Source organism: Phocoena phocoena, chromosome 8 (genome assembly GCF_963924675.1).
Source record: "Phocoena phocoena chromosome 8, mPhoPho1.1, whole genome shotgun sequence".
NCBI lineage: Eukaryota > Metazoa > Chordata > Mammalia > Artiodactyla > Phocoenidae > Phocoena > Phocoena phocoena.
In genome coordinates, this window is record NC_089226.1 from 54,464,400 (window position 1) to 54,487,665 (window position 23,266).

The 23,266-nt window shown below is 42.2% G+C and overlaps 1 protein-coding gene across 1 annotated transcript in view; it reads left to right on the top strand.

Moving 5' to 3' along the window:
* Positions 1 to 2,563: 2,563 nt before the first annotated feature.
* GAB2 (GRB2 associated binding protein 2) overlaps positions 2,564 to 23,266 on the top strand; it is a 52,864-nt gene continuing 32,161 nt past the window's right edge. The window contains exons 1-2 of the mRNA XM_065882374.1: positions 2,564 to 2,878; positions 5,669 to 5,969. Of these exons, the coding sequence (XP_065738446.1) occupies positions 2,564 to 2,878; positions 5,669 to 5,969 (616 nt within the window). The remainder of the gene's footprint in view (positions 2,879 to 5,668; positions 5,970 to 23,266) is intronic.

The window sequence follows — 23,266 nt, forward strand, 5'->3', positions numbered from 1 at the left end:
CTTAGCATAATGCCCTCTAGATACATCAATCTCTATGCCTTTTATAACCATTTCTTGCTTTATTTCCCTGACTAGAGCTTCAGCACTATGTTGAATAAGTGGTGAGAGCAGACATCCTTGCCTCGTTCCTGATCTTAGGGGGCAGCATTCAGCCTTTCAATATGACCTGTAATGTTGGTGTTGGTCTTCTGTTGATGCACTTTATCAGATTGAGGAAGTTCCCCCTCTCTTCCTATTTTTTTGAGTTTTTATCATGAATGGGTGTTGAAATGTGTCATATGTTTTTTTTGCATTGATTGATAGGACCATGTGGTTTTTCTCCTTTAGCTTATTACTGTGGTTGATTACATTGATTGATTTTTTTAAAATATTGAATCAATTTCACATCTTTGGAATAAACTCCACTTGGTCATGTTATATAATTCTTTTTATATCTTGCTGAATTCTGTTTGTATTTTACATTTAAGTCCGTGATCCATTTTGAGTTCATTTTTGTAGGAGATTTTGTACAGATGTAAGAACAGTCCTGAAGAAGCTTTCCCCTTAAGAACATACTCAGGACTCAAGTTCCTGTATTCTCCTTGCATTACATGTCAGTACTCCAGCAGTAAATTTTTCATTTCTATATCATGGGGTACTTTCAAGCTGAAGTGCCCAGACTCCTTTATAAATATTTATTACAGGGTCCTGCACTCATCAAAATGAAGGGAACAAGGTGCTGGAAAACTCACGTCATAGAGAATCCACAGCATACCTTTATCTTATTCTCTTTTCTGTAATCCTCTTTTTTGTCCTCCTTTCCTACTTTCTACTGTGAAAACTCAACTTTTTAAATTGCATTTATTAGTTTGAATAAATGAATACACTGATTGAATGAAAAAAAATAATCAACAGATCTTTACTGAGTTCCCATATAGGCTAAGTACTCTGCGGAGTAACTGTTGGCCACACAGGACCCGAAAATCAAGATGCTTAGAGCTTAAAGGGGAGGAAGACATATGAGCAATCGAAACGTCAAAGATGAGTGAAGAAATGCCACAGAAAGCACGGGTTATTAAGGGAACAAGGGACAGGAGCACCAGCTCTATGGGAAGTTAGTAAAGGCCTTCCAGGAGAAGTGATATTTAACCTGACACTAAGAAAATATAGGAATTTTCCGGATAGATGAGATGAGGTGAAAGGCATTCTAGGAAGAAGCGTCAGCTTGTGCACAGACATGAAGTCATGCAATTATGTGGCACATTTGGAGAATAATAAGTAACCTGTTATGCGCCTGTAATTTCTGTAAGACCAGGAATTCATGCTGTATCCTCAGCATCTAGGATGATGCCTGTAGCTTAGTAAGCACTAAATAAGTGTTTGTTGGATGGATGGATGGATGGCAGGAAGGAAACATAAATGAGACCAGGGAGATAAGAGAGGTTCAGTGATAAAGAGCCTTGCTTAGTAAATGCCTACCATGAAGATTGAAAGAGGAATAGGAGGAGATTTTACTCATCATCTACTTGGGAAGAAACAACAAATACTAAAATATCTGTAATATGTTGTGAAAAAGAAAAATGACATGACATGAAAAGTACATTAAAAGTGTTATGATGGTTCGGAGGAAATAGAGGTCCATTTCAGCTGAGGGGATCAGAGAAGTTGTCTTTGGAGCTAGACTCTTTGGAGTTGCTTATACTTAGTTCTGAATTGTATGGTTCCCCCAAAAACACATACGTGAAGTTGGATCAGAGAGTGTTGTGGCAGAAGAGCGATGTGAATTTGGAACTAGACTAGATGGCTTTGCCTGCTCTGTCATAAATTTATCAGCATTTTGTAGGCAGCCATTTATCAGCCTGCACCACTTCTTGCGAGCAGAACCTGACAGGCTCTGATGTTATCTGTAGCAAACGCCTTTTTCTTGTTTATGAGAGTGTCTGCGTGTGTGTTTATGCTTGCACCTGCACACCAGTGATTTGAAGGCAGCTCTTTCTACAGAGACAAGCACTCAGGGGGGATACATCAACTGAAACACAAGCTTCAATACCTTTTAAAAATGCACCTTGCTTCCCACACACTTTCATTATATGCCTGCACACACATACACACATGCACACAGAGTTCTGTAAGTAGTGGCCTGGGCAAGATTTTAGGTGACTATAGTAGATGGTACTTATATTTATTTCCTCAGCTCTATCCTATACCTTAATCTTCACTTCCACCATGGCTCATCAGGTACCAGTTATATCCCCATGACCTTCTAGATTCTGTAAGGAGTTCACGTAAGAAAATGATTCATTGATTAGTCCAATACATACTTATTGATAACCACCTTTGTGCCAGGCACTATTCTAAACACTGAGGATGCAGCATGGGATAAAAAGAACCAATCCCTGCCCTCTCGAAGTTTACATCCTGGGAGGTGGGTAGAATCAACAAAAATGTGCTGTTTTAGGTGGCGTAAGTGCTAGTGAGATCAGTATAGAAGAGTAAGCGGGAGAGTGTGAGGGTTGGGTGGTCAGGAAAACAGTCTGTCCAGTGATGTGACACTTGAATAGTGACTTGAAGGAAAAAATAAGCAATGGGACTGTCTGGGGCAGGAGTATTCCAGGCAGGGGGAACAACCAGAGCAAAGACCCCGAGGCGGGATTGTGTGGCCAGTGTGGCAAGAGCAGAATGGGCAAGGTGGAGAGTGGCAGGAGGTAAGGAGAGCTGTGGGATGAGGGACTGTCATACTAGGCCCACTTTGGCTTTTACTCTGAGTGAGACAGAAAGCCAGTGGAGACTTGGTGCAGAGAAGTGGCATGCTCTGATTTGCATCAGCACCCGTGTTGAGAATAGATTGCAGGATGAAAGCATAGAAGCAGGAAGACGACCCAATGGTGGACTCAATCAAGTGAGTTAACAGTGGAGGTGTGGAGAAGTGACCAGGTCGTAGATGTATTTTGAACTGTTTGGACCGACAGGATTTGCTGTTGGGTTAGATGTGGAATGGGAAAGAAAGGAGTTGATGATGACATCAGGATTTTTGGCCTGAGCAACTGGAAGGCTGGAGCTGCTTGTAACTGAGATGGGAGAGATTGCAGGAAGAACAGGCTTGGAGGACGTCAAGAGCTCAGTTTTGAGCACCTTAAGTTTGAGATGCCTATTAGTGAGGAGTTGAATGTAAGACTCTAGAGTTCAATAGGCTGGTCTGGGCTGGAGATATAAATTTAGGAATTGCAGCAGTTAGATGGCTTGCAAACCTGTAAAGTGGAATAAAATAACCTAGGAAGTGGGTATAGAAGGAGAAGAGTCTGAGAACCCAGCACTGGGGCATTCTAACATTTAGAGATCAGGGAGATGAGAAGGAACTAGCACTGAGTGAGCGCTGAAGCCAAGTGAAGAAAGAGCTTCAAAGAGAATGGAATAATAAACTGTTATCAGATGTTGCTGAGAGATCAAGTGAAATGCAAATGTTGAAGTCTTTAAGACCTCTGTTGAGTTATTTTAGTGGGGGGTGGGGGAGCTGGGGGAAGCCTGATTAGACTGCTTCCAAGAAAAGAATGGGAGGAGAGGAAACAATGATTAGTACTATAGAAAACTCTTTGAGGTTTTACCGTACAGAGGAGCAGAAAACTGGGCCATTGCTGGAAGGGAATGTGGGATCAAGTCAAGCTTCTCGTTTTTTTCCTTGGCTGGGAGAAGTTGGGGTCCTGATGGGAATGATCCTAGGAGGGAGGGAAAATGCAGTGATTCCAGAGATACAGTGATGTCCACATGTAGGTGAGAGGGGATGCTCAAGTGGAAGAAGGTTGGCCTTAGACTGGGTGAACTGTCCATGCTCCCTAGTAACAAACTACTTTGCTACAAATGCAGACAGATTGGTAAATTTGGTGATGGAACATGTGTAGATTCTCTTTTGCTTGCTTGTATTTTCTCATACCAAAGAGTAGAGGTGTTGGAGGTTTAAAGAGAGGGAAGTCCGGGACTTCCCTGGTGGCACAGCGGTTAAGGATCCGCCTGCCAATGCAGGGGACATGGGTTTGAGCCCTGGTCCGGGAGGATCCCACACGCCATGGAACAACTAAGCCCATGCCCGACAACTACTGAGCCTGCGCTCTAGAGCCCGTGAGGCACAACTACTGAGCCCGCGTGCCTAGAGCCTGTGCTCCACAGCAAGAGAAGCCACCTCAATGAGAAGCCCGCACACCGCAACGAAGAGTAGCCCCTGCTCGCCGCAACTAGAGAAAGCCCGCGTGCAACAACGAGGACCCAATGCAACCCAAAAAATAAATAAATAAATAAATTTTTAAAATAAAATTAAAAAATAAAGAGAGAGAAGTTCAAAGACTGTTGCCAAAGAGCAAGAGAAAATCATGGACCAGGTAAATGTAGTAGGACTGTCAGGCAGCCTAAGGGCTCACTTGAATTTAAAGTGAGAGCAGCCAGCGTAGTTGTATGATTTTCTCCAACTACATACGGCTGAATGGGAACAGGCAGACTAGGCTGAGCATTAGACTTAGCCAGGGGTTGTGGTTTCCCAGATAAAGGAGAGGAATGGAGGAAAAAAGCAAGGGAATGATGATAATGATGGATCACAGGAGCAAGTTAGGTAGGGAGGGAAGTGAGGACAGGGATAGAAGGTGAGAGTGCAAGGTGGCAGGATTAACGGAGTGAAGGTCCCGGTAGGATGTAACGAACTGTGATGACAGTCTGATCCTTGGCATTTGCAGTGCTTTAGGGTTGTATACATAGTGCTTTGTGTGTGTTTGCATAGTATAAACCCTATAAGGTAGGTAGGACAGGCAGTGGTGATGTTGACTCTCATTCTATAGATGAAGCAGGATCCAAAGAAGTATGTAGTTTATCTAAAAATCACACATTAAGTCAGTGGTAAAGCATAGACTCAACCCAAGGCTCTGTTTTATATGTGATGTCTTTTTACCACTTTGTGTGGTGTCTGCTCACAGATTACTCAGTCTCATTGAAGAGATGGAATGTAGAAGACAACATAAGGCAATATGTAATCTAGTGTTAAATTCTATAGTATGACAAGATGTAAGGAGTTTATTCATTCAATAATGTATATTGAGTACTTAGTGTGTGCAGGGCTCTATTATAAGTACTAGAGATATAGCAGTGAATGAGATGGGGAAATCCTGAAGTTATGTGCTTCAGAGAAGTTTTAGAAGGGTTTCTATGTGATTTTTCCAAGGCATCATGATTTGGTAAAAAGCACAGGGTACTGAAAGTTAGGAAACTTGTTTCTCTGCTACTTGCTATGTGTGACATTGTTGCTTCAACTCACCTTGTCTTATTGGGGGACCCCGTCCATAAACTGAGATGTTAGTTTTGCAAGTCCCACCCTGACTAAAAGGTGCGTCTGAGTCTGTATTCTAGCTTAATGGAATAATTGCTCTAAAGTGTTTTAGTCCTCATCAGACTTCCTGACCTAAAAAGTGGGAATGCCACATCTCATCTCATAGTGATAAGACCCTGTTTCCATAGTGAAATGCTGCACTAACACGCATTCTAGTCATCCTTCATTTTTGAAACTCTGGGGAAGTAAGAAACGGAGATAGAGGCCATGCTCAGCCTGCAGGTGCAACAGTCCCCACCCTTAACCTGGTGACATCTGAGGACCTGTGAAAAGCTTTGAAGTAACTAATGACTTTCCACCCTCTTCTTACTCCTTCCTGTTCAGGCCTGGAAGAAACGCTGGTTTATCCTGCGGAGTGGGCGGATGAGCGGTGACCCAGATGTTCTGGAATACTACAAGAATGATCACTCCAAGAAGCCCCTGCGCATCATCAACCTGAACTTCTGCGAGCAGGTGGATGCAGGCCTGACCTTCAACAAGAAGGAGCTGCAGGATAGTTTTGTGTTTGACATCAAGACCAGCGAGCGCACCTTTTACCTGGTGGCCGAGACGGAGGAGGACATGAATAAGTGGGTCCAGAGCATCTGCCAGATCTGTGGCTTCAATCAGGCTGAGGAGAGCACAGGTATGGGAACAAACACGGATCTTTCTCAGAAGGGGCCAGGCACTTCCTGGGAGGGGCTGGGCAGTTGGGGCTAGGATGATGGCCCTCATATGCCTTGAATCAGGAGAACAACCTGTAGCTAAAGGCTTTCCTCTGTGGCAGAGGAGTAGTAGGCAAAGGGTAAGAGTGTGAAGGGGTAGCCAAATATAGAGGGCCTCCTAGCACTAAATATGCTAAGTGGGAAACAGATATGTTGGGGTTATGATGAAGCTCGAGGTACTTGATGGTGTTTCTTCAAGTACCTCCATACCACCACATTTCGCAGGTCTGCACCTTTCTCCCCTTCCCTCAGCTCTCTAGCTCTTTGTGCCCTGTTAACTGTCAGCCATCCCATAGGGCAACTCACACCTTTATCCCTTCTCTGATGCATCTCTGTCCGTTCCTGCCATCTATTTCAGACCATCCTGCAGTTATCCTTGCCACTTTTTTTTGGCAGGGGGAGATTTGGGATCCCTTGTGATTATTATTGATGTATAATCCAGTGTTCATTATATTTACTTGGGAAGGGACAGTCAAGAGGGGGAGATTCTGATTTGTGTTGGGTTTTGTTAACCTTCAAAAAAAAAGGGTAGCTCAACTTTTCAAAATAAAAGTTTTAAATTGCAGAAACGCTCTTTGACATTTGTTGAGGCTTATCCTCAACTCTGGGATGATTGAAGAGTAGGGTTTTTTTTGAGGCAGATGGAGACCCTATATTAGTAGTTTCCTGAACCTGGTTACATATCAGAAGTAGAAGAACATTTTTTAAATGCTGATGCCAAGGACCCATATCAAATCAGTTAACCAAGAACCTCAGGGGTGGGACCTAGACATTAGTGTCTTTTGAAAACTTCATTCTAAGTAGCAAGGGTCTGGGGCTCAGCATCCGTTTTCTGTACATAAATGAAGGCCTCATACAGTCTCTGATTCATATACCTGTTTTCTAAATTTTTTACAGCCCTTTAAAACAAAAACCATTCCTAGCTCATCAGCAACATCGTCCTCATCTGGAAATCTGTTAGAAATGCAAATTCTTGGGCCTCACTCCAGACTTACTGAATCAGAAACTCTGGGCGTGGAGCCCAGCAATCTGTGTTTTGATCAGCCTGCCAGGTGATCTGATGCACAGTTAAGTTTGAGAACCGCTGGTTTAGATTCTTGCGGCTCAGAGTGGGGTTTGTGGACCAGCAGCGTCAACCTCTCCTGGGAACTTGTTAGAAATGCAGAAGACTTCCACCCAGACTTACAGAATCAGAATCTGTGTATCTTTAAAACTTCTTATTCTGAAATAATGTTACAATTACAGAAGAGTTGCAAAAATTGTACAGCAAGTTCCCATGTATCTTTCATTCAGCTTTCCCTGATGTTAACATCTTGCTTAACCAGGTATAGTGGTCAAAACTGAGCAGTTAACATTGATTGGTACAGTACTATTCACTGCAGTGTATTGGGATTTCACCTGTTTTTCACCAGTGTCTTTATTCTGTTCAGGATTCAATCCAGGATAGCACATTAGATTTGGTGGTTCTGTCTCCAGGGCTCCTCCAATCTGTGATGACAGTTCCTCAGTCTGTCTTGTCTTGTTTGACCTTGACACTTTTAAAGAGTACTGGTTAGGGGGCTTCCCTGGTGGCGCAGTGGTTGAGAGTCCGCCTGCCGATGCAGGGGACACGGGTTCGTGCCCCGGTCCGGGAGGATCCCACATGCCACGGAGCGGCTGGGCCCGTGAGCCATGGCCACTGAGCCTGCGTGTCCGGAGTCTGTGCTCCGCAGCGGGAGAGGCCGCAACAGTGAGAGGCCTGCGTACTGCAAAAAAAAAAAAAAGTACTGGTTAGGTATTTTGTAGAATGTCCCTCCATTTGGTGTTTTCTCATGATTAGATTGAAGTTTTGGGGAGACTACCACAGAGGTGATGTGCCTTTTTCTGCACGTTGTATCAGGGGGCACATGGTGTCAATACGTCTTATTACTGGTCATGTTAACCTTGATCACTTGATTAAGGTAGTATCTGCCAAGTTCCTCCACTGTAAAACTACTATCTTTGCTTTTGTAATTAATAAATAGTTTGGAGGAAATACTTTAATCATGTGCAGATATCCAATTTCTCCTTAAACTTTTGCGCACTAATTTTAGCATTTATCAGTGGATCGTGTTTACAACCATTATTACTGTGGTATTCTAGTGAATTTTTCTATTTCTCTCAGAATCCACATTTTATTAAGATCCCTAGGTGATTTGTATGCACGTTAAAGTTTGAGAAGCTCTGGTCTGGATTATTTGTCCACAAACCTGGTGCCTTATCAGAATCACCCTAAAAACTTTTATCTAACTTACAGGTACTAATTCAGTAGATCTGGCTTAGGGCTGAGGAATCAAGTGTTAAGAGATTCCTCCTATAGAATGGGAGGAATTATTTCCAAATCATATCTGATGAGGGTCTAGTATCTAGAATATAAGAAGAATTCCTACAACTCAATAACAACAAGAAAAAGACAAATGACCTCATTTAAAATTGGGCAAAGGATCTGAATAGACATTTCTCCAGGGAAGATGTACAAATGACCAGTAAGCCCATGGAAAGATGTTGAACATCATTAATCATTAGGAAGATGCAAAGCAATACCACTAGCACTTCACACCCACTAGGACGGCTGCAATCAAAATGTGGACAATGATAACTGTTGGCAAGAATGTGGAGAAACATACATTGCTCATACATTCCACCTCATACATTGCTGGTGGGAAAGTAAAATGGTACAGCTACTGGAGAACACAGTGTGTCAGTTTTTTAAAACCTTAAACCTATGATCCAGCAATTCCACTCCTAGGCATATACTCAAGAGAAATGAAAATATGTTCACACAAAAATCTATAGACGAATGTTCATAGAAACGCTATTCATAATAACCAAAATGTGGGCACAACCCAAATGTCCATTAATGAATAAACAAGATGTACGTGTGGCGGAGTGCATGTGTAGTGAGCACTTTTAAGATCTGCTCTCTTAGCAACTTTCAAGTATACATTTGTTACAGTATTGTTAACTATAGTCACCATGCTATATATTACATCCCTAGGATTTATTCATTTTATAACTGGAAGTTTGTACCCTTTGATCCTTACCCATTTCCCCTGCCCCACCCTTGCCCCTGAAAATCACCAATCTATTCTCTGTTTCTATGAGTCTGGTTATTTTAGATTCTGCATATAAGTGAGACTATACAGTTTTTGTCCTTCTCTGTCTGACTTATTTCACTTAGCGTAATGGCCTGAAGGTTCATCCATGTCGTCACAAATGGCAAGATTACCTTCATTTTATGGCTGAATTTTATATATATATATATATATATATATATATATATATATATATATATATACACACACACTATATATATATATGTGTGTGTGTGTATGTCTATAGAATGTGTGTGTGTGTATATATATATATATATATAATGTGATTTTTTTAATATATAGTCACATTTTCTTTATCCATTCATTCTTCAGTGGACCTTTAGGTTGTTTCCATGTCATGCCTACTGTAGGTAATGCTGAAATGAACATGAGGGAGCAGATATCTCTTCCAGATAGTATATTCGATTCCTTCAGTGATATATCCGGAAGTGGCATTGCTGGGTCATATGGTAGTTCTATTTTTAATTTTTTGAATAAACTCCATACTGTTTTGCATAGTGGCTGTACCAATTTATATTCCCGCCTACAGTGCACAAGGGTTCCCTTTTCTCCACATCTCTGCTCACACCTCATATCTTTTTGACAATAGCCATTTGACAAGTGTGAAGTGATATCTCATTGTGGTTTTTTTTTTTGTTTTTTTTTTTTGCGGTTCGTGGGCCTCTCACTGTTGTGGCCTCTCCCATTGTGGAGCACAGGCTCCAGACGCACAGGCTCAGCGGCCATGGCTCACGGGCCCAGCCGCTCTGCGGCATGTGGGATCTTCCCACCGGGGCACGAACTCGTGTCCCCTGCATCGGCAGGCGGACTCTCAACCACTGCGCCACCAGGGAAGCCCTCATTGTGGTTTTGATTTGATTTACATTTCCATGATGATTAGTGATGTTGAGCACCTTTTCAGGTAGCTGTTTGCCATTTGAATATCTTCTTTGGAAAAAGGTCTGTTCAGGTTCTTTGCCCATTTTTTAATCAGGTTATTTGAGTTTTTGCTATTGAGTTATATGAGTTCCTTATATATTTTTGATATTAATCCCTTATCAGACATGAAGTTTGCAAATATTTTCTCCCATTCCTTAGGTTGCCTTTTCATTTTATTGATTGTTTCTTTTGCTGTGCAGAAGCTTTTTAGTTTAATGTAGTCCCACTTATTTACTTTTGCCTTTCTTGCTTGTGCTTTTGGTGTCATATCCAAAAAATCGTTGCCAAGACCAGTGTCAAAGAACTTTTCCTCTGTGTTTTCTTTTAGGATTTTTATGGTTTCAGATCTTACATCTTTTATCCATTTCAAGTTAATTTTTATGCATTATGTAAGATAGGGTTTTTTTGTTTGTTTTTATTTATTTATTTTGGGCTGCATTGGGTCTTCATTGCTGCATGCGGGCTTTCTCTAGTTGCGGTGAGTGGGGGCTACTCTTTGTTGCAGTGCACAGGCTTCTCATTGCGGTGGCTTCTCTTGTTGTGGAACATGGGCTCTAGGCTCACAGGCTTCAGTAGTTGTGGCACACAGGCTCAGTAGTTGTGGCTCGTGGGCTCTAGAGCGCAGGCTCAGTAGTTGCGGCGTGCAGGCTTAGTAGCTCCGCAGCATGTGGGATCTTCCTGGCCAGGGCTCGAGCCCATGTTCCCTGCATCAGCAGGCAGATTTTTAACCACTGCACTACCAGGGAAGTCCTAAGGTAGAGTTTTTGTTTGTTTGTTATTTAACATCTTTATTAGAGTATAATTGCTTTACGATGGTGTGTTAGTTTCTGGTTTATAACAAAGTGAAGCAGCTATACATATACATATATCCCCATATCCCCTGCTCTTGCATCTCCCTCCCAATCCCACTCCTCTAGGTGGTCACAAAGCACCAAGCTGATCTCCCTGTGCTATGCGGCTGCTTCCCACTAGCTATCTATTTTGGTAGTATATATAAGTCCATGCCAGTCTCTCACTTTGTCCCAGCTTACCTTTCCCCCTCCCCGTGTCCTCAAGTCCATTCTCTACATCTGTGTCTTTATTCCTGTCCTGCCCCTAGGTTCTTCATAACCTTTTTTTTTCTTTAGATTCCATATGTATGTATTAGCATACGGTATTTGTTTTTCTCTTTCTGACTTACTTCACTCTGTATGACAGACTCTAGGTCCATCCACCTCACTACAAATAACTCAATTTCGTTTCTTTTTATGGCTGAGTAATATTCCATTGCATATATGTGCCACATCTTCTTTATCCATTCATATGTTGATGGACACTTAGGTTGCTTGCATGTCCTGGCTATTGTATAGAGCTGCAGTGAACATTGTGGTACATGACTCTTTGAATTATGGTCTTCTCAGGGTATATGCCCAGTAGTGGGATTGATGGGTTGTATGGTAGTTCTTTTTTTAGTTTTTAAAGAACCTCCATACTGTTCTCCATAGTGGTTGTACCAAGATAGGGTTTTAATTCCATTCTTTTGCATGTGAATATCCAGTTTTCCCAACACCGTTTTTTAAATTTATTTATTTAGGCTCCACTGGGTCATAGTTGTGGCATGCGGGATCTTTTAGTTGCAGCATGTGGACTTCTTAGTTGCAGCATTGGGACTCTTAGTTGCGGCATGCATAAAGGATCATCCAGTTCCCCAACCAGGGATTGAACTCAGACCCCCTGCACTGGGAGTGTGGAGTCCTACCCACTGGAACATCAGGGAAGTCCCCCAACACAGTTCATTGAAAAGCCTTTTCTCCTTTGAGTATTTTTGGCTCCCTTGCCAAATATTGACCATATATTGGGCCTCTCTATTCTGTTCCTTTGGTCTATGTGTCTGTTTTTCTGCCGGTACCATACTGTTTTGATTACTATAGCTTTGTAATATACTTTGACATCAGGGAGTGTGACGCTTCCATCTTTGTTCTTCTTTCTCCAAATTGCTTTGGCTATTTGGCATCTTTTGTGGTTTCATACGAATTTTAGGATTGTTTTTTCTATTTCTGTAAAAATGCCATTGGAATCTTGATAGGAATTGCACTGAATGTATAGATGGTTTTGGATAGTATGGACATTTTAACAATGTAAATTCTTCAAGTCCATGAACACAAGATATCTTTCCACTTATTTGTGTTGAAGTTCTTAATTTTTGATCATGGAGCCCTGCATTTTCAGTTTGTACTGAGCTCTGCAGGTTATGTAGCTGATTGTGCCTGGACTAGATGTCCTGCCCTAGGAATTATGTGATCTTCCTTGAGGAAGGATTATGAGGCCCCATTTTACTCTTAAGTCCTTTGGTATAATTTTTGCTTCCTGTGCGGACTTTTTTGTTTTCCCCCCCAAATCTTTGTTTTTTTAGGCTTTATGGATTTTGGTTTTGTTTTTCATTTTATTTTATTCCTGATAAAGAAATAAAATACTCATGCAAAAAAAAGAATAAAATAAGAAAGGAATTTTTAAAAAGTGGGAGAAAGAACCCATAGACCCCCTAGTGTCAAAGCTTTCATAAATGTGAGAAATAAGTCCAAGGAATACGTCAGCTTTTTAGGAAATAGGTATAATGGGGTGGAGGAGGAACCAGAAAGCAGATTGCTTTTAAGTGAACTATTCTCTTGTGGGATTAGAGGTGTCCCTACCAAGAAAAACATATCCTTGAGATGTAGCAAAAATTACTCTTGGTGCAAATATCTTTTTTAAAAATCACATATTTAAAAAATAGTTATTTTCTGAATCCCTACTTTTACTATATAGAATTTAAGTATAATTCAAATTCAAATATGTAAAACTACATCATCTGGGCTTGCTTTCTTTGGTGGGAATATTTATTCATTCATACATTGTTCATTTACTCATTCATTCATCAAATCTTCATGGAGCACTCATTCTATGAGAGTCCCTGTCATAATCACTGAGGCTACAGACTATAAAGATGAACCATAGAGTTCCAGCCCTCAGACATCATAGTCTAGTGGAGGGGACAGACATAACCAGACAGTCACAGGGAAATTCTGTAACAGAGGCATCACCAAGGATGGAGGCACCATCCCATGCACCACCATCTCAGTGAGGGAAGAAAAGGAGGGGAAGTATTAAGGGGGTGACAAATAATCAAGTCAGTATTTTTCAACAGCTTTGTCTATTAAACAGTATATTCCCTTTAACTTTTAACTTCATTTTTAAGGGATTATTTTATTAGATGTCTAGTAGTTTAATTACCAGAGCAAGGGTATTATTTGTCTCTGATAGAGGTTTAGGATTTTTTGTGAGATCTTTCTGATGAAGACAAATGGCCTTTTCTTCCCTCTCATAGGAGAATCTGGTATGTAAAAAGATTCAGCCACATAATAGGTTATGTTGTAATTTAGAAGCTGTCTTGAAAGTACATATATTATATCTATAAAACCCTCAGGTAAGGAATGAGAGATTAATCACCCAAGTCAGTGTTTCTTTTCACTGAGAATCAGGGTCTGAGGGAAAGCAGGAAGGAAGTTAACATTTGACTACCTACTTTTGCTTAAGTACTTTATTTCATTTAATCACTTTTATCAACTGTTTCTATTTTTTTTAAATAAAGAAACCGAGTGCTATTTCTTCCCTGCCTAGCACTCCAGGACTAAAACTCTTCTCTGAACCCAGCCTTGGCTGGGTTCACATGGGCTATCCAACTCTCATCTGCCTGAGATTCTTCCTAAATACAACTGCTGCTCTCCTTTTGCTGAGGCTTGTTGAGAACAATCCAATCACCTGGGTGTTAGCGTCAGCACCTGCCTTATGTGAGGAGCGTCCTGCACTGATATCTAACCTTCGGTGGCCACAAAAGGAAATTATAGGAGCTGTGTATTGAGCATCTACTCTATGTAAAATAAGGACTTTACATAAATTCTCACTAAAAATTCATAGTAATCCTTTGAGGTAGCAACAATTTTGACTCAAGTTCACAGCTAGAAAATGATGGAGCCAGGATTCTAGTCTAACCCAGGTCTGACTGTGCATTGTAATATGCTGTCTCTTTGTCCTGGACCTCCTGGAATATGAAAATCTGTCAGAACCAAGCCCCGATAGTTTTGCCCCTGTGGACACCATGTATTAGATTGGAAGCACTCCTTGACCCCTTCCACCAGAATCCTACAGCTGGCTCAGTTTTCCCTCCTCACCAACCCATATTGCTGAAATCCTTGGGCTCGAATATTCCAAGAATTTAGTAACTTCTAGAGCTTTAATCCAGCCATTAGGCTGTATTGGTGAGTCTGTAGGCTGGGGACGAGGAAGCCTGAACTCACATCACAACTCTGGGGTGATGTGAACAAGTCACTTGATTGAGGCCTTAGTTTCCTTTCTTCAAATAGAGAGAAAATCCTCTTTTCACTCAGTAATTCTGCTTCTCTATGGGTTCATCAACGCAGACCTTAGACCACTGGCAGCCCCTCAAGTTTCTTATTTCCCAAAGGAATATTCACACTGTATTCTATGTAGAGGTATCTCCTGGAGCTGTGCAGTCCATACCCCTGCTTGCTGTTGGTCCTGTAGAAATTTCTTCCCATGGGGAGCTTCCTTCAAGCAGATACTCCTTCTTTCCTTTCTTTTTTAAAAAGAGTTGTGATGGGACCCGTAAAAAAAAACTTGTGTTTTTCACTTTTAGCTGGAAGCAGTTCTATAGCAGATGGAGTCTTTTTTTAATCCTTCTTGCCACCCCCAGCTTCTTCTTTCTGCTGCCACTCTCCAACTCCTCACGTATTCCAGCCAAAAATGCCTAGGATAAAACCTGTCTAGGATCAAGACCAGACCAGGAGTGCCACTGAGTTCGAATATTGACACAAGTGTGGAAGAAACAGCCTCCTGATAGAGAGCTCTTTCCAAAAGGAAACCGGGCACGATGCTCAGAAAGGAAAGGCAATTCTAAGAATGAATATCAAGATTTCATATCACATACATGGAGTTTGCTTGTTGTTTGTTTGGGGGTGGGGGTGTGTACATGTACGCACAGGCAACAGTAAGAACCCCACCTTCCTCTGGGAATCAAAATAGCCTTCAATCCCCCAAGTCAGGGGGCAGAAAGCTGCTCTGAGCTGTGTTTACGAGCAGGCGGGTCCAAGTCCTCACATTTGTGGCCCTGTCGTGGGCAGCTGTCCCTGACCAGATGTACCACACATAAAAAGAAGCAGCTCCCAGCACAGAGCGTGGATAAATGATTCATGGGCTCAGGAGTCATCCACAGTCAGGAAAGCCCTCACCCCTTTGAATCCTCTAAGCTGAGGGCTTCTCCTTCCCACTCATCCCCTCCCTCCTCCCTCTATTCCGTAGCTGGTCCAGGACCTGCACAGCCCCTTACTCTAACGTGCACTCTGAAAGGCACCCTAGCTGCTGCTGTTTATTTGCTCTAGGATGTTGAATAAGTAACTCTATCTCTTTGAGGTGTTATCATCTGTAAAATGGAGATTATGCTCCCTTGCAGAGGGGTTGGGAGGAAGCTGGGAAAATGTATAGGCGCACAATGTGAACAGTAGCTGCTTGTTTTGCGGCTTTCCGTGTCGTACTTTTGGTGAAAATGATGATTTTTATATCTGGAGGTCAAGATGAACAGGATATGATTTAAGTATCTGGTGTTTTTAGAGAACTTTACAGTCTACACAACACTTACACAGTCTCCTTTGCGTATAAAGAAACAAAATAAGCTAGGCAAGGCTGCTAGCACTATTCCTATTGCACAAATAAGGAAGCTAAAGTTTAAAGGCACTGACATTGCCAGAAAGCAGTGTTGCCGGATCTAGAATCCAAGGCTTTTAACTCCACCCTAGGGCTGTATGCTCTAACCTCTTCTCACTTATCCGAACCCCTTTTCACAGACCTGTTTATTGTTGGCTGCTTGTAAATCACAAAATAGCCAGCAAAGAGGAGAAGCAAGAAGTTGATCACTGAGAACTAAACATTTGGAAAGTAAAGTGCTGTCTATACATTAACGTTAATCTCGGACGGCTAAATCAGCAAGATAACATGATCCGTCTCAGAGTAGCCAACAAACTACTGTGAACTAAAGCTCAGGGAGTTTAGGTCACCAGAGCCCCGTTTGCAACTCTTGAAGATTTTGAAATTAAGGCCAGAGCCTCCTCCATATCCTATTATTGTAGCTTTTTTCCTTCTTGAACTCCCTGGCAGGAATTTCACAGTAGTTGCATGACTAACTCTATAGAAAGATGACCTCCCAGAGTTCCAACCGACTGTTCTTTATCTGTTCCCCACCATTTCTCTACTAAAATTTTGGGTGAGACTGCCCCCTACTTTAAATATTTTGCGAATATTTACACTTCTAGTAATCTGTGAATTTCCCCAGTAACTCAACAGCAGAATTATTTTAAGTCCTGGTTCCCTTCCAGGATGAAACTATACCCACAGGTATGCGTTTGGGGAGATCTTCAGCCCCCAGTGGAGGAATGTTATCAGCGTCTTCAAACAGCTCCTTCCTCTCCAGAGAGAATGATTGGTGCCTTAAAGGTCAGGACCCCTTATTCCAGCTGGACTTCTCACAGCAGGGAGGGCCGTAGTGGAGACAGGCAGTCCACTCAGGTACCTTCTGGTGACCTTGGTCCCTTCCCCCACTACCCTGACGCAGTGAGTGGGAGTGCCAGGGAGAAGCTGGGAGTGGAGGACAGTGGGGACGAGAGAGGCCTTTCTAGGAGACCTGACCCTTTCTCTCTTCTCATTCCTGGGAGGAACTTTTCCTCCCTTGTTCCCTCCCCTACCTTTTGTTTTCTGGGTTTTTTTTTTTTTTAACTGGGGTCAGATCTCTCACTCCTCTGGGAGACCCTTGTTGGAAGCTTAGAGAAAATGTGGGAGGTGATAGGCAGCTTCTCCCCAGGCTTACACAGGTCCCTGGAGGAAAGAAGAACAGACTGGAGACTGATCCGGGCCCCAGCCCAGAGGCAAAGGCTGCTCTCTGAATCACCCACCCTTTTTTTCCAGAGACAGTGGGGAAAATAAACATCCAGACCAGTTTCCAGCCAGATCTGAAATCCTCATGCCTTAAAAAAAAAAAAATTGGTATTCTAAATAACCCTGAAATATCAGACCTTCCTCCTCAGTCTTTTGTTTATTTGTTGTTTTTTTGTCTACAGCTGGGTCTCGTCACCCTGAGAGTAGGCTTTGAGTTGGGACATGAACTCTGTAAAATCCCCACAGACACTTTTGCCTTGTCCTGGAACAGGCTTCAGCCCTGACCTGCAGCAAAGTCCAGACCCTCTGGAGGAGGAAAGGGTGACAGGGAGAAACCTGACCCTCTTCTTTTCGTTCTAAGCCTTGATCCTCCTTCCTACTTTCCCTTGTATACCAGACACTCCCCCACACCGTCCCAGCCAGCCAGCGTAAAGTCTAATGTACCTGCCAAACCCACAGACTGTTAGAAATGAGAGTGTCTCATCCCAACTCCTCAACACCAGAAGCTTTGGATGGTTCCCCAGACGTCCCATGAGATGCTCCCCCTTTTTTTTGTTCTTTGAGTATGTCTAATTATCTCTAGTGAAGGAGGGTAATAAATTATTGTTGAATTGGTCCCAGACCAGATTCCAAAGCCCAATGTAACTCTAGTTTTTGGCTAAAGGTAGAATCAGGACTTTGAATTTGGTGGTAAGGTCACTTTGGACCTCTGAAGCTCTTGATTATGATTAAACATCCAGTTATGTACAGTTCTGCATAGGATTCTGAACTCTGCAAAGGCCTTTGGACTCTACCTTCAAGTTGAGGCCCACCCTGCACTCCAGCATGGAGTCAGGGCTCTGGGATTCTTCACCCTTTTTGCTCAGTTCTGACCCGCATCTTGTGTGCGAGATAAGGTCAGCCCTGGAACTTTGCCTACTTTTTCCTATTCTTGAGTCATTTCCCTGTTAACCTGACTGTCGTATCAAATTCCACCTGGGACTAGACCCCATCCTGCTTTGATTTAGTCCCTCTCAGAGACCCCAGTCTTACCAAAATCCTTAAGCCAGTGGCTGGAGCCCCACCGTCCAGTGGCTGACTTCCGGGTGGCCAGTGGTCTGTCTGCCTGAATTTCTGAAGAAACTCCACTTGTGCTTTCCCTAAACAGCTTCCTCCTCCTTTCGGACTCAGCTGCCCCCATTTCTGGGTGATACCCAGTTTCCGTTTCTGTGTTCACCCATTCAGCACACTGAGTACCTGTTTTTGCCAGGTCCTGTTCTAGGGTCACATGCCAGAGAAGAGCGTAAGCCGCGCACCCGCTCTCAGTGACCTCAGGAGCTTTGTCAGGTCCTCCAGTTGGAGCCCTTCTCAGTGACTGCCTGCCTCCTCTGTGTATAGTTCCAGGTCCTGGGGCCCTCAGTTTTCACCAAGTTTTGCTGCTTTTAACTGAACTGTGCCTGGCTATATGCCAAGATACAGCTAACAGATTAAAACAAAATTGAGGTTAACCTCAAGTGTGAAAAGAAAAGAAAATTTTTTTTCAATTTCTGAATTTAATTTCAATATCAAGCCCCTATCTGGCTAGTGATAGAAACTAAAGTTCTAATCAACTTAGGTTAACACTGATCAATACAGGATTTTCTCAGTTACTTCAGGTTTCTCTTCTTTCTTCTCTTTCTTCTCTTTTCTCTTTTTCCTCACATAAATGGAAATAAATACACCAGATATTTATTTTTTCCACCTCTTTATTGAAGGATAATTGACAAAACTGTATATATTTATATATATATATATATACAAACTATATATATACAAACTGTATATATATACAAACTGTATATATACAAACTGTATATATATATATATATATATATATATATACAGTTTATATATATACAAATCACCTCATGGTGATTTGATATATGCAAACACTGTAAAATGATGGCCACCATCAGGTTAATTAACACATCCACCACCTCAGAGTTCAGGTTTCTCTTGTTTTCTCCAAGTTCCCAGAAGCTTAGGGAACTGGAAGTAGTTCACTGAGGCTAGAGCTCAAAGTTTGGGACTGAGGGGAGATATGTCAGAGACCTGAGAATGAGAACATGACCCTTTTATCTTTCTGTCACCACATTAGTAGAGACACATAGTGGCTGCCCAATGATGATTCAGATGAATGATTTAGTTATAGTGTTTGTTTATAACTTTGTAAATAGTTACAGTTACATAAAATTACAGTTTAAAAAATTACAACTTATTTCTAAACGTTGTTTTGAGAAATTCACTGTTGAGGAGGGGGAAACAAAGAAGCTTCAAAAACATTCTAACCTTATTAACAGGACATAGAGTCTAAAATTCCATATATTGAAATAGTGGTATACAATGAACAAGAACAATTTTTAAAAAGCAAAGAAAAATTGAAAATGGATGATGTTCTAACTAGTCTGAAGAGGTAGGATATGAACTTTATTTTACATATCTATCATTTATTTAGTGTTTGCTTTTATTCCCCACCGCCTCACTTCTTGTGTGGATGAGGTCAGTGAACAAATTCTTCATGGCTGGTAAATCATAGCAGCCAAAACACCCAGCCAAGACAGAGAAGGCAGTAGATTTCATAAACTGAGAAAATTCTAGAATACGAGATCTTGAAGGGCCCTTAGAGAGTGTTTTGTTCCAAACTCCTCAGATGACAGCGTCTGGAGGTCAAGAGAGGGGAGCTAAGTTGCTCAAGAACATAACTGGCAAGGCTAGAATTGAAACCCAGGTTTCATCTTATACTTTTATGATGCATGTGTGTGTGCCTGTGTATGTGTATATATACACACTCAGGCACACACACACATACACACACACACCGGTTCAGGAGGTCAATTTAGTACAAAAAGCAAAGAGCATAGGTCTTGGAATCATAAATACATGAATCCACAACACTGATGAGTTCAGTCTTATGGTCTTAGGCAAGTCAGTTTTCTGAGCCTCAGTTTCTGCCTCAGTAAAATAGAAACGAGACTTTCTTCACAATATTATGATGAAGATTATACAAGAATCCACTTAAAGCATGGCATTTGGTACATGATAAGCACACATTAAATATCTGTCCGGTGTATGGCTGATAAATTGTTGCAGCCTTCTCTGTGATCTTCGTGGCAGCCCTTTGAGTGTGTATACCGTGCTATTCTTATCTCCCCAAAACTGAAACATCCGAAGTAACACGATCTCTATTTTCCCTGAACTTGGAAACATTCTTACTGTGTGTGATTAATATGTTTATCAAATAAGCCTTGCTGACTTTCCTGATTTGAGATGCATTATACTTAAGTTATTGAGGTGCTCAAAAAACAAAGGTGTTTCTTTAAATATACTACTACTAACAGTAAGAGATAATGTTTACGTAGAGCTTACCATGTAGAGGCAGTGTTCAAAACATTTCACAGATCTTAACTCATATAATCTTATGAGGTAGATACCTATCATTATTCCCATTTAACAGATGAAAAAGCTGAGGCACAGAGAGGTTCAGTAACTTTCCCTAGTTCTTACAACTACTAAGTAAAGGACCTGGGATTCAAACCCAGACTGTATGGCTGCAGAAGCCATGTTCTTAACTATTAACCCATACCCTGAAATTCTAGATATAGTTCCTTGCCTCACACTGTCACGATACCTGTTTAGGGTCTTCAGCATGTGCATGAAGACCTGAGAAAGACTCACTGCTGTCTCTGCTCTCTTGTGATGACCTTCTCTGGCTTTGCCAAGAAGGTTTCCCAAGCCTGTCAACACAAGTCAATCATATTATTCTCTTGTACCTTTTGATTCTGTATGCTGACTAGAAACTAGCATGTTGTTTGTGCCCAAGGTGTGCTGAGATGAAAGTGAATATGATTTCTTATAATAATATTCATGGGCTCTCCACACTGGCTTTTCCCGTGATTCTTCTTCTTCATTATTCGAAAACATAGGTTTGGGATCCACTGGTCTTGGTTTCAGCCCGCTTCTGTCTCCTTAGTGAGCAGCTTAAGTTAGGTACTAAGATTTTTGAGAGAGGACATGATTGTACAAACCAGAAGGAGAACTTGTAGTCTGGGGACTGGCAAACTTTCTCTCTAAAGGGCCAGATAGTCAATATTTTAGGCTTTACCACCTGAACGTTCTTTGTCACAAGTACTCAACTTTACATAGAAGCAACCATAAAGAATATGCACATGAATAGGGATAGAACTTTATTTATAAAATCAGGCAGTCGACGAGATATGACTTATGGTCCTTAGTTTGCCAACTCCTGTTCTAGTATAATAATATGCCTTGGCAGGCCCACTCAGATACATGTACATATGGTCTTAGTGTGCTGGCCGTCCTAGGGATGTTAAAAAACAACTCTCCCTTTTGGATCCCGGTGAAAAAAACCTAGGGTTGCTGAGGCATCAAGACACAAGGCTGGAAGATGAATAGGGAAGCTACAGGTATGAAGCCAGGAGATTGTTGTGACCCCAGGACTGGAGACAGTGGCTGAGAAAGAGCTGCCGACTGGAAGCTGAGTCCTGCCAGGCTCTCTGCCTGCAGTCCTCTACTCGCCAGTCAAAGGCCAGTTGAATCCATCTGCATGCTCTGGTACCAGTCCTGCCTCTAATCAAACCCTGAAGGTCTGCAGATGCAGTTCACACACCAGGTGACCCCAGGGATGGAGTGCTAAAGGGAGAAGTTCCCTTTGTGGAGCACTGATATACAGACACTGTGGCATTCCTTGACTCTCCAGGACAACGCTGCAGGTAGCTATTCGTAAAAATTTTACAAACTAGGGCACAGATTCGGATACCATTCCTAGGTTCCACAGCAAAACACTCAGATTCAGATTTCAAAATCCACGTTCCTTTCCCCTAACCACACTGTCTCTCCTATAGCCACAGTTCTGGGTCAGGTAATGCTGTGGATCTCATAATTCCCTAGGCAAACTGGAGCTCTTAGAATCCCAGCCTCACCATCCAGACTAGAGCAGTTTCAGGGATTGTTCTTGTGATTATTGCCACTGGTAATGATTCTTGATAAACTCCCATCATTGGAATATCTGACACTTGTGTTTCACGCTGGTAGCCAGTTGTCTCTTAGTGAAAGTCACTGTGAAAGGAAGGGGAAGCTTACCTCTTATGAAGTTGGTTAGCTTAAAAATACAGTGATATAGTTTCGATATTTTTGTGGAAAGGTCACAAGGGTCAGATACATCATTGACATGTGAGCTTATGGTGCCACTAGATGGATTGATTCCCATGGGAATACTAATGAGTCCCCAGAGTTCCTTGGGGGAAGGGAGAAGTGCTGCCCCAAGTATACATTTGCTCTTCCCAACTGCAGTATAAGCTCATAGAGCAAGGACAAGATCCACTCTTTTTGTCAGCCTGAAGCTCTTAGCAGAGTGCCCACGGTCAGTACTCATGCCCCTAAGTTAACAAGAGTGCTTCATTCCAATTATGGATTGACTCTTTGAGGGGGACACGCAGTCAACCGAAGCCCCTCTCAAAGGAGCAGGAGTAAGGTCTGTCACAACTGGGGTGTGCTGTCCGTGTGGCAGGTGAGATGAGAACAAAGCTGACCTGTCCGACGTGAACTGGACAATGCATGCGTGGCTAAATATAGACCAGCTGTCCAAAACCAGAAACACACACAACTCAGACAGCCTTGCTAAGTGGTAACAGTTCCTCCCACCCTGAACAGCAGCTTACATTCAGATCCTGGAGCTCTTCACTCCTTCTTCTGCCACAAAGAGGAAAGATTCTGACAAAACGTATTGCCCTGGTATGTTTATTGAGCACCTTGTTCTCATCTGGACGTTTAGTAGACGCACAGCATTGTGCTGAACTCCACCAGAGAAACAGATGGTCTGGGTCCTAACTTCTAACAGCTCGCGGTCTGTTTAGTATGAGAGGTTTGTGAATGCCCAGCATAAAATAAAAACCAAAATGAAGTACGGTAAAAGGTTTAGAGGAAGGCATAATCAGTTCTCACCAGAGACCTTATAGAAAGCGTGGCGTTTGCTGTGGACCTTAGTTTCCCATCTCTGAAATGAGATGCCACGGGGCAAAGGGAGGTTTTGTAAGGACGTGTGACCAGAGACTGTGTGACATGCCTGCGAGCTGCAGCCACTCACTCTCTTTGCCCTGTGCCCCTTCACAGGATTGATTTCTGCTAAAGTAGACCAAGAGATCATATCCGTCGAGGTCAGGGTGCTGTGA